This window comes from Aegilops tauschii, chromosome 7, assembly GCF_002575655.3.
Source record: "Aegilops tauschii subsp. strangulata cultivar AL8/78 chromosome 7, Aet v6.0, whole genome shotgun sequence".
Taxonomy (NCBI): Eukaryota; Viridiplantae; Streptophyta; class Magnoliopsida; order Poales; family Poaceae; genus Aegilops; species Aegilops tauschii.
In genome coordinates, this window is record NC_053041.3 from 545,759,560 (window position 1) to 545,771,654 (window position 12,095).

The window sequence follows — 12,095 nt, forward strand, 5'->3', positions numbered from 1 at the left end:
CATCAGTCGAAATATTCATCAGCCCAAAGAAGACAACACCCAAATCAACTGACCCAAATTTAAAAAAATCAGGCACTTATATATATAGTTATAGTGATTTAGGTTTCTGCACTTGAGATTTTCTCATGAAAGAGGCACTTGCAAATAAATGCAAAAGGATTGGAAGCGCCTGAGGAATGAAACCACCATGTGTTGGTAATCCAGACTGAAAAGGGATTGTCAAGCCGGGACACATAATGACAGAACCAGCTCGTCCTCAACAGCTGCCGAAACTTCACATACCGGAGGAAGAAGAAAAGGCTGATCATCCATCCCCTGCTCCATGATTTTCTTCTTCTTCTCTGTAGTGCCATATGCTTGCAAAACACAGGGCCATCTCAAACGCCATGGCTACAAATTAGGAGCCGTTGCATCCCGAAATCTGCTACACGTCTCGATCGATTTTAATGTGTTACTGTACGTACGCGAGCCTGTCTGCCTGTGGCATCGCCGCGCCAACCTTCTCATTGTCCATCACGCGCTACGTAGAGGGCCGTCCTGCCCGCCCTGTCTCCTCTCCTCTCCTCTGGCGCCAACTCACACGCATTACACTCACCGGGCTGGCAAAGTTCGGAGAACCATCCACCAGGCACGCCACGCTCATCTCCTGACCACTATATAAACCCCTCATGCCCTGCTCGTTCCACTCACACAAACACAAGCTTCCATCGGGCTTTCTCCTCCTCATCAACCTTCTTCTACTACTAGTTGTTCCTAGCTAGCTGGTTGAGTGAGCTTGCTTTCGGGAGCAAGAAACGCATGGCGGTGTCCTCGGTGCTGGCGATCCTGCTCGACGCCTCGTGTGCCCTTGCGTCGGCGACCTTCGACAAGGAGTTCGACATCACCTGGGGTGACGGGCGAGGGAAGATCATGAACAATGGCCAGCTCCTCACGCTGGGGCTGGACAAGGTCTCCGGCTCCGGATTCCAGTCCAAGCACGAGTACCTCTACGGCAAGATCGACATGCAGCTCAAGCTCGTCCCCGGCAACTCCGCCGGCACCGTCACCGCATACTACGTAATTAAGCCGACATCATCTGCTTCTTGGTTTGCTTAGTTCGTGTGCGTGCCTAACAAAAATCGATTGGTTTGGTGTGTGTGAATGTGCAGCTGTCGTCGCAGGGGCCGACGCACGACGAGATCGACTTTGAGTTCCTGGGCAATGTCACCGGCGAGCCGTACACTCTGCACACCAACGTGTTCACGCAGGGGCAGGGGCAGCGGGAGCAGCAGTTCCGCCTCTGGTTCGATCCCACCAACGACTTCCACACCTACTCCATCCTCTGGAACCCAAAGCACATCATGTGAGTTTGTTGAACGCCGTTTTTTCTTTCAAGAACAATGCAGGAGCGGATGGACTGACCGATTTGCCGTACTTAAATGCAGCTTCATGGTGGACGACATGCCGATCAGGGACTTCAGGAACCTGGAGGGAAAGGGGATCGCCTTCCCCAAGAACCAGCCGATGCGCCTCTACTCCAGCCTCTGGAACGCCGACGACTGGGCCACGCAAGGAGGCCGCGTCAAGACGGACTGGTCCCACGCGCCGTTCTCTGCCTCCTACCGCGGCTTCAAGGCCGACGCGTGCGTGGTGACCGCGGCCGGCCGGCCGCACTGCGGCGCCAGCGTGGGCACGGAGGTCGCCCCCGGCACGGGCGCGGCGGGCGAGTGGTACAACCAGGAGCTCGACCTGACGCGGCAGCAGCGGATGCGGTGGGTGCAGAGCAACTACATGATCTACAACTACTGCACCGACCCCAAGCGCTTCGCCCAGGGCGTTCCCGCCGAGTGCTCCATGTAGTCCATGCCTGTCGATCGCCGGAGAAAGACGGCCGGAGATAGGGAAGATGGGGTGTCTGTATAATCCGATATCAATAAGGATTGGTGACTGGGAGATGTGTAAAGTAGCCGGTGGTAGATTCTTCTTTGGCATTTACGCCCAGTTCTTCTAATCGTGATCACGATCATTTCGTGTGTAATCTATTGCCTCGTCGTACATACGTTCATCACCTGTATGCTGCTCTCGGCTCTAATTTGGAACAGCGTCATATTTGTCCTTACATCCTTACGTACGTGCGAAATAATACGGCCCTATTTTCGTTCACGATCGGGGTGATTGTCCGATGAAAAGACCTACCCACGAATGGATTGGCACAAGCAAAATCATTTTATTCTGCTTCGTCCATTGGGTACGCCGCACGGTACGTGTAAGGTGAAGGGAGCTCGGTCAGTGCAGGGGATGGGCGCACGGCAACTGACCGCAAGGCGACACGAAGCGCGACAGAGGAAAGGACAATGGCCTCCCGTCGTAATGATCCGTCAGGTCCCGGCCAGCTGCAGCTGCGAACCCTACGTACGTCGTCTGCACTGCCACACTGGCCGATGGTGAAATGCGTGTACGTTCGAAATTGATCAGGTTGCAGTCTTGCAGCTCTGTGAAAAATCACGAAACTGGCCCTTTGGCCAAAGTTCAGCACAAAATGGATCCTTTGTTAAAAAAAAAATCATGGAATGGCCCTACCAGCATGACGCCCGCGCCTGGGGCGCCATGCTAGATACCATAACACTCTGGTCAAAGGCGCCATCCGCGTCGGCGCTAACTGCCACCTCGGCCTGGACTTGGGCCCATGACGCCTCGGCCCAGGGTGCCATGGTCTGTACCACGACGCCCCGGCCTGGGGCGCCATACCCCTTCACCATATTGCTGCCCGAGCCCTCTGCTCTCTGCTTCGTTCTTTCCCCTTCTTTGTTTCTTGCCTCTGCCATGGCGCCCCTCAATTTGCCCCTCCCTCTCCCCACTCAAGTGTTGTGGATCTGAGACGAAAATATGTGGATCCGGTTGTCCTTCGAATCCCGAAGGTATTCTCCTCCTTTCCCCCTCTTTCTATTGGTTGAAATCTCCGCATTTGATTGATCTGGGTGAAACCCTAGTTCGTCTTTTTCTTGAAATTATCATTGGATTTTGGTGTGATAATGTTAGGGATTAGTGTGATTTAGGATATGTATGATTTAGGATTTTTATTGAAGTGGTATGAATTTGATTAGGATATGTACGCACATATATGTTGTAGGGAAGAATTAGTGTAAAATTAGGAAGGCGGATGGATGGATATCTGCAAATATATGGTGTATGATGTTGTAGAAAATTATATGCACATCTATGGTGTATGGTGTTGTAGAAAATTATATGCACATATATGGTGTATGGTGTTGTAGCAAATTATATGCACATATATGGTGTATGAAAGAATTAGTGTACAAATTTTTCACATGCACGTATGTTTTTGCACTAGTGCGGATATTTGCAAATGACAATGGGGCTTACCATATATCTTTGTAATTTGTAATATGCTTCCCAATGAAACTCGGAGTCAAGAGGCATTATCTACCCAACATTATACCTTCCAATTAAGTCTACTCCATCGCTTTCTTTCATCCAATTCAACCTTCTTCGAAGTAACCTCCTCAAGGCTAGGACTTGTGGGAAACACCATCACTACCGGCTTCTTCTTCGGGTCACCATACTCCGCGTCTCCCTTCTCAAAGGAGACAAAGTCCATAGACATGAAGTGTGCAAGGAGTACGACTTATCAATTCTTGAATTTGCTATACATGTGAAGTTCATAGATATGATGGTTCTATGTTTCGTATGCACTCGCACACGCATGACTAGTTTACTTTACGTGATTTGGGGAACACTAGTTTCATGAAGTTAGGCTAGATGAACTTAATTAGAAAATACTAATTATTTCAACAAGTCATTAGTTCTAATACCGTACAGAATTTCACGCATCGATTGACCAATTTACCCAAAAGCAGGCAATGTGTATTGGAGAAGCGGAGCACCAATTTTGCAAGAATGAATAACAATTAAACTACACTGCTCTAGTATTGTTCCTCTTTTTTTCTAGGAAACTCTATTATTGTTCCCTAGTACACTTGCACACTTGCATGTCATGGTTGTTCCCCTCGAGGCTCAAAAAGATCCATAATCAGTGGTCCTGTATTTTGTGCAGCACAAGTTGGTTTGCTCAAACCGTGAAGGAAAAAAAACATCATGATTGTTGTCACCAACTCATGCAAGATCTTCCACAGCTGTTGACCATAGTTTCTTAACTACCCTGTGATTGCAAATGGTCATAATTAAAAGTAAGAGTGGGGGTGGGGGGAGCAGAGCAGCTGTACTACGTAAGTTTCATGGTAACTGGAGACCGCTATACTGAGAGAGTACGTGGCACGGCTGGCTTGGGTTATAGCAGCACGGTTTGGACTGATGAATGAGTATTGAGTAGCCGGTTCCACTTCCAGCTTGTGCAGATCTTTGACACTACGGGCACGGCGGAGGAAGGTGGTTGTGCCCATATAAATTGGGCGCTGGTACAATCATACGGCTGCGGATGATTAACAGCAATTACGGCTGCTGATGATGATTAACACGGTGCAAGGCCCACGAATGAATGAACGTCGCCATTGTGCACACACCCGTTAATGCATCGCATTGCATCGCCCCGGCCGGAGCCGGATGCGCTCACTTAGGGCGAGCTTTTGTTGCCCGCATCGAGTCTAACCAGGCCAGCGCGGTACAGCATCTTTTCGGACCTCGGTTGTTTGGTTCCTCACATACACTGTTGAGTCTGCATATAGCACGGTTCTTAAAGTACCCCTGGGCCTGGCCCGTTGGGAACGGCCGAATCGGCAGTTTTCCGAGAGTCAGGCCCGAGCGATGCTTCGAGGCGCACGTGGGTGGCTCTCTGAAGACGTGTGTCTCGAGTTAATCCCTCTCTCTCTCCCTAATCCTCAACCCCCTCTTCTCCCTCTACTCCAGTGCGATCCCGTCGATCCCGTCCGTCGGCGTCCGCGGCGACGGCGACGATAGGTCCTCCAGGTCGAACGACCTTCCCGCTCCCGCCACCGCGGACGGCGTGGGGGTGGGGCTCACCGACGTGGCCACCAGCAGGCTTTGCAGCTCCTTGACGCTGTCGCGCGCCGCGGCCTCGCTCACCCGGAGGCACTCCAGCTCCTCCTTGTTGCACTTGACGGTGGTGTCCTTGCTCCCGACCATCTCCTTGAGCATGGCGTTCTCGCTCCTCGCCTCCTCCAGCGCCTCCTTGTCGAACTTGGTGTCCTTGACGGCCTGCTTCAGCTTGGCCACCTCGTGCCGCCCGGACCGCTGCGACTCGAGGAGCCGCGCGTTCTCGCGCCGGGACGCGGCGAGCTCCGCCTCCGACGACTTCATGCACGCCGTGAACCCGACCTCCTTGCCCCGGAACGCGGCGAACGCCTCCTCGGCGTCGGAGCGGAGGCGGGCCACATCGTCGGATAGCGCGCGGACCTTGTCGTCCTTGAGCTTCAGGGACACGTGCAGCCGGTCCGACTCCAGCCTCGCCGTCTCCGACTCGTGCTGCGCGTGCGCCAGCTGCTGCCGCGTGGTGTGCAGCTCCGCGTTCACCTCCTTGAGCGCCAGCACCAACTTCTCCATGGCCCGCTTGTTCTTCTCCTCAGCGGCCAGCGCCACCCGCAGCTCGCCGCTGACCCGCTGCAGGTCGCGGTCGAAGCGGCCCCTTGGCTTGGCGGCGGCGACGACGACGACGCTGGCCTCGAGCCGCTGCACCGTGTCCCGCAGCGACGCGACGTCGATCCGGGCCTCCTCCATCGCCACGGTAGTGAGTTGGGCGCGTCCACGGCCGCCGGGAGCTGGTGGTGGGCACGATGGGCAGTGGAAGCTCCGGCGCACTCAAAGTGTTTGACAAATGTCAAGCCCAACCTGATAACTGTTATTTTTTGTTGTTAACGCTGGTAATCATATGCATGTATGCAACCAAACGCCGGGTGAAAATTGCATCTCGATGACAAGACTCCCAATGCAGGCAACCAATCAACTGGTCATCTACGTTTTTGACCCTGTTTTTATTTACTAAGGCCCTGCTCAGCCTGGCTCGTTTTTTTCCTCTAAACCAGGCCCGGCAGCGAAAAAAACCAAACACGCCCTTAAGGCGTGAGGCGGAGCGCATCCCATGCGCCCGGCAGGGGTCTAGTCTAGATCGGAGATCAAAAGTCCCCAACGCCAGGCTTGTTTAATGGCGAGTGAGGAAGCAGTCGTACGCGTTGCCTTTCTACCCCACTTGAATTCGCTACACCGGCCCGCCCGATCGATCTACTCCAATCCATGCTCCAAGTCGCCATTGGCCTCTAGCCCTCTAGGCTCTAGCTAGTAGCCACCGTCTCTCTAGATCTCCCTGTGCTGTGCCGATCGAGCTAGCTGGCGCACGTACGACCGAATAAATTGATCTGCACCCCATCCTCTTCATGGAGAGCTACTAGGGAGACTTGTACAAGATCTCACACTGAGGTGAGATCCTTAGATCGGCCAAGAAAAAATCATATTTAAATATTTTGAAAAAAAATCTGAAATTACTTGACAACGTCCGTGTGGGTTATGTCTACAACTCCATAAAAAAAGCTCAAAACTCTATGTACATTTAGAGATTCAAAAAAGACAAATTCGAATGTGAATAGCAGCCTTGTCTGAATGGTACTTTGATACTATTCACATCCGATTTTCTCTTTTTAGTTTCTATTTATGTAAGTTGAAATAGGAGCTGGATTTTTTTTGAGATTGTGCATCAAACATTGATGTGTGTCTATAAGCCTTTTGAGATTGTATGAACATGTACTTTAAAAAACAAAGAATCGATCTCATAGATCTCACCCAATGTGAGATCACATACAAGTCTCCCCCGCTATATCTTGGCCTCACACGGCAGGCATGTTGTGGAGTAGGCTGTACTGTAGTAACGCCAAGGAACGGGAGGGGAGTTTTGCATGTTCGACAAGGGTCTGGATTTTCTAAATGTTCTTGCTCTGTGTAGGCGCCGTTGTGATCTAGAGGACAATACGGCGTCTCCCACACATCCCGCCGGTACCGAAATTTGTTCCATGTCTGGTTTTGCACGGACAAGAAGATATGAATAGATGACCCGCGTACAAACGTGCGAGCGTCGGCTCGTCTACCTAGAAAGCGTGGCCAATTCCTAAACCTTAGTACTTCCTTCGTCCGAATTTACTTGTCGAACAGATGTATTTAGCACTAAAATATGTTTTGATATTTTATTTCGGCGAGAACTAAATCCAGATGAAGACAGATGTTCTGCTTAGGACCTCCTGCACTTATATATAGTTAAAGTGATTTAAGTTTGTACGCTTGAGATTTTCTCATGAAAGAGGCACTTGCCAATAAATGCAAAAAATAGTGGAAGGGCACAGTACTACGCAGCTGCCTCCTCCACTAAAAATGACTAGGGCTTCTCTGCCTCCTGTTGGCGTCGCCGCCGATCCGCCTTGTCTCCGGCGGCTTTAGGGACATTGCGGTGGATCTCGGCTCTTGCCGACGAGAGGGCTCTGTTTTTACATGTTCCTTTGAGTTTGGTTAAGTTTTGTGTCCTGTTTAGAAAGATGACGGTGACGGTTACCAGAAGATGGTATAAGGTTCTCTCCGCCTAGCCTCCGTCCCGGTGGTGCGCCTAGCATCGTCCTTGGTGGATTTGCTCGGATCTGATCGTAGTTTATCTACGTTCATGTGTCTTCAGGTTGGATCCTTCCGATCTACGCTACTCTTCAATAGCGGCGGTTGCTATTCTGGTGCGCTGATCCTATGGGGCCTTAGCATGCATGACGACTTTCTGACTGTCTACTACAATAAATTTTGCCCGGCTCTGGCAAGAAAGAGGTGATGACGACGACGCACCTTCGGCTCGCTTCAATGCTTCTAGTCGTCGCTAGGTGGTCCGTCTATGGATCTAGATGTAACTTTTTTCTTTGTTATATTTTATGTTCATTGTACTGCCATGATTGAATGAATAGATTAAAGAATTTCACGTAAAAGAAAAATGAAACCACCACGTGTTGGTACCTAAAATATACTTCCTCCGTCTTAAAATAAGTGTCACGTGTTGGTACCTAAAATATACCTTCCCCGTCCCAAAATAGGTGTCATGTGTTGGTACCTAAAACATACTTCATCCGTCCTAAAAAAAAGTCACATGTTGATACTAAAATTGACACACTTATTTTAGGATGAAGAAAGTAACAAAGTACCGCCACACTGAAAAGTAGTCACGGATTGTCAAGCCGGGACACAGAATGACAGAAGGCTGATCATCCATCCCCTGCTCAAGTGCCTCAGTGCCATGCCATTTGCCTGCACAACACAGGGCCATCTCAAACGCCATGGCTGCAAATTAGGAGCCGTTGCATCCAGAAATCTGCTGCACGTCCCGATCGATTTTTAATGTGCTACTGTATGTACGCGAGCCTGTCTGGCCGTGGCATCGCCGTGCCAACCCTCTCATTGTCCATCATAAGCTACGTACAGGGCCGTCCTGCCCGCCCTGTCTCCTCTCCTCTCCTCTCCTCTGGCGCCAACTCACACGCACTACACTCACCGGGCTGGCAAAGTTCGCAGAACCATCCATCCATTCGGCACGCCACGCTCGTCTCCAAACCCCTCACGCCCCGCTCGTTCCACTCACACAACACAAGCTTCCATCCATTTTTCTCCTCCTCCTCAACCTTCTAGCTAGCTAGTTAGTTGAGTGAGCGTACTTTTGGTAGCACGAAACGCACGGCTCGCATGGCGGTTTCGGTGCTGGCGATCCTGCTCGCCTCTTGCGCCCTGGCGGTGGCGAGCTTCGACAAGGAGTTCGATATCACGTGGGGTGACGGGCGCGGCAAGATCCTCAACAACGGCCAGGTCCTCACGCTGGGGTTGGACAAGGTCTCTGGCTCCGGATTCCAGTCCAAGCACGAGTACCTCTTCGGCAAGATCGACATGCAGCTCAAGCTCGTTCCCGGCAACTCCGCCGGCACCGTCACCGCCTACTACGTAAGAGAACCAACATTCACTCATTGCTCTGCTTCTCTGTCCCAGATGACACGGTTGCTTGCTTGATTGATGTGCGTGCCTAACAAAACTCGATTGGTTTGGTGCGTATGAATGTGCAGCTGTCGTCGCAGGGGCCGACGCACGATGAGATCGACTTCGAGTTCCTCGGCAACGTCACCGGCGAGCCGTACACGCTGCACACCAACGTGTTCACGCAGGGGCAGGGCCAGCGGGAGCAGCAGTTCCGCCTCTGGTTCGATGCCACCAACGACTTCCACACCTACTCCATCCTCTGGAACCCAAAGCATATAATGTAAGTTGTTGATCGCCATTGCCCAACCTTCGTTTGTCATTCCGTGGCTTGTGCAGCACAATCACATGGACTGACCGATCATGGTGTACTTAAATGCAGCTTCATGGTGGACGACATGCCGATCAGGGACTTCAAGAACCTGGAGGGGAAGGGGATCGCTTCCCCAAGAACCAGCCGATGCGGCTCTACTCCAGCCTCTGGAACGCCGATGACTGGGCCACGCAGGGCGGCCGCGTCAAGACGGACTGGTCCCACGCGCCGTTCTCTGCTTCCTACCGCGGCTTCAAGGCCGACGCGTGCGTGGTGACCGCGGCCGGCCGGCCGCGCTGCGGCTCCAGCGTGGGCACGGAGGTTGCCCCCGGCACCGGCGCGGCGGGCGAGTGGTACAACCAGGAGCTGGACCTGACGCGGCAGCAGCGGATGCGGTGGGTGCAGAGCAACTACATGATCTACAACTACTGCACCGACCCCAAGCGCGTCGCCAAGGGCCTCCCCGCCGAGTGCTCCATGTAGTCCATGCATGTCGATCGCCGGAGGATGGCGGCCGGAGATAGGGAAGATGGGGTCTCTGTATAAACCCATATAAATAAGGATTGGAAATGGGAAACTGTGTAAAGTAGCCGATGGTAGATTCCTCTGTCATCTACGCCTAGTTCTTGTAATTGTGCTCACGATCGTTTCGTGTGTAATATCTTGCCTCCTCGTACGTTCGATTTTTTTTAAAAGAGACCATCTGCCGAACGGTATTGTCAAAAAAGACCTCCTCCGGATTAAAGTGACAAAAAAGATCCCCTCGGCCATGGCGGCAGGTGCCACGTGTCGGCATAACCGCAAAAGGCTGGCACGACGGAACGGGCTGGCAATGTGGGCCCCTGCCGCCTCAGGGGCTGGCGGCAGGACTGTGCCGGTAGGCCTGGCCGCCTCTCTGGCTGGCGGCAGGTCCGTGCATGCGCGCTACGGCGCCGCTCGTCTAAGACCAGTACGGACTAAGGAACATGCATGCGTGCTCTACATACCAGTGCTAAATAAACAGGCATGGGGGGCAAGGCAACTACGTAAGCAGTTTAATTAAGCCAAGTCTGATCTGCCATGCATCATTTCTTGTCGTCTCGTCACAAGTTTTCATGTTCGTTCTCATGCATGCTACGAAAGCAATTCCATCGTCTCTTTCTCTGTGTGTATGCGGGGTATTTCAGATCGACGACACGACGCGACGAGGCTACCTAGCTAGGCTAGGCCACTGTGATGTGCGCCACGACGCGACGAGGCTACCTACCTGTGCTGCCGCCTCAGCCACAGGCGGCAGGCCCCACCACCGGGCCTCTGTTACGTTGCGCGAGCAACTGCACCGTAATCCGCGGGCCGCCGCCTGCCCGGCTGGCACCAGGGCTGGGAGGCGGGTGCCACGTGTCGCCCGGCGCGCCTGCCGCCACGGCTGTGGTGGTCTTTTTTGTCAATTTCATCCGGAAAATGTCTTTTTTGTCAATTCTGTTGTGTAGGGTTTTTTTCCAACAAAAATTCCGTACATTCATCACCTTTGTGCTGCTCTCGGCTCACCTTTCAAAACTGAAACATTCGGTTCGATGAAAAGACCTATCCACGATTGCATTGGCACACTCAAAATCATTGGGTACGGTGCATGCATAGCCACACCTAAGCGCCGCGCAGTACGTGTAAGGTGAAGGGAGCTCGGTCCGTGCAGGGCATGGGCGGACGGCCACTGACCGCAAGGCGACATGAAGCGCGACAGAGGAAAGGACAATGGCTTCCCTTCGTAATGATCCGTCAGGTCCAGCCAACTGCAGCTGCGAACCCTACCTACGTCGTCTTCACTGCCACACTAGCGGATGGGTGAAATGCGTGTACGTTCGAAATTGACCAGGTTGCAGTCTTGCAGCTCTACAGTTGGGAAATATAGGGTGATACATCAATTAGATGCTCCCATGATGTCAATTTTAAAAAAAACAAGCTTAATTGTTTCAAAAAAATAAAAAAATGTTCACAACACATATATCTACAACCCATAAAAATTTCAGATACAAATTCATACTATACACTGAGAAAGAAAAAAGAGAAATTCAACACCAATAGTGTCAATAACCACAAAACATATAACTAACCCTCAGTGAAAGAAAGAGGACTTTCAGCTAGGGTTTTTGGTGCCTCCCGTTGGTGCTGCCGCCGGTCTACCTCGGCTCATGTGGTCTTAGGGTCATCGAGGCGTGGTGGATCCCGTCCGTTGTCGCGGGAGGGCTCTGTGTTTTCATGCTCTTTTGACTTTTGTTAAGATTTTTGTCCTGCTCAGAGAGGCGAGGCGGTGGCAGCTCTCGAAAGATGGAATAAGGTTCTCCCTGCCTAGTCCATGTCCTGGCGGTTTATCTAGCATCGTCGGAGGGCATGCGAAGGTTTGTCTCTGACGAGTATCATGGGATTCGGTCGATGTTTGTCTTTGGTGCATCCACGTTGATCCTGTCTTCGTTCGTCTGTGTTCATGTGTCTACAGGTCGGATCCTTTCGATCTACGCTTCTCATCATCGGCGGCAGTTGCTCTTCTGGTGCGCTGGTCGTATGGAGCCTTAGCACGACGACTTTCCAATTGTCAACTACAACAAGGTTTGCCAGCTCCGACGAGGGAGGGGCGAAGACGGTGGCGCGCCTTCGGCTCGCTCCAGTGCGAGTAGTCGTTGCTAGGTGGTCAACGGACCTGGATGCATTTTTTTACTTCTGGTGTTCTTTGTACTTCCTTGACAGTTGATGAATAGATCAGAAGTTATCCTCACAAAAAAAAAAGAAAACATGAACAATGTCAAAAACTGCACTATTCACATTTGGTTTTGTCCTTTTTGTTTCTCTTTGTGTACTT

General features: G+C 51.9%; 2 protein-coding genes and 1 pseudogene across 2 annotated transcripts; 2 read left to right on the forward strand and 1 right to left on the reverse strand.

The window, feature by feature from the left end:
- The first annotated feature begins 678 nt into the window (after positions 1-678).
- LOC109737803 (probable xyloglucan endotransglucosylase/hydrolase protein 23) lies at positions 679-2,098 on the forward strand. Its single transcript, XM_020296934.4, has 3 exons — positions 679-1,056; positions 1,149-1,342; positions 1,425-2,098. Exons 1-3 carry the CDS (start codon positions 799-801, stop codon positions 1,837-1,839), a joined length of 867 nt encoding a protein of 288 aa, XP_020152523.1. The 5' UTR covers positions 679-798; the 3' UTR covers positions 1,840-2,098.
- A 2,756-nt stretch (positions 2,099-4,854) lies between these two features.
- Positions 4,855-8,266, reverse strand: LOC109737690 (uncharacterized). Its single transcript, XM_020296815.1, has 2 exons — positions 8,236-8,266; positions 4,855-5,771 (listed from the first exon to the last, which is right to left on the reverse strand). Exons 1-2 carry the CDS (start codon positions 8,264-8,266, stop codon positions 4,855-4,857), a joined length of 948 nt encoding a protein of 315 aa, XP_020152404.1.
- Positions 8,267-8,480: 214 nt separating this feature from the next.
- On the forward strand, positions 8,481-9,894 carry LOC109756234 (probable xyloglucan endotransglucosylase/hydrolase protein 23; annotated as a pseudogene).
- Positions 9,895-12,095: the final 2,201 nt, after the last annotated feature.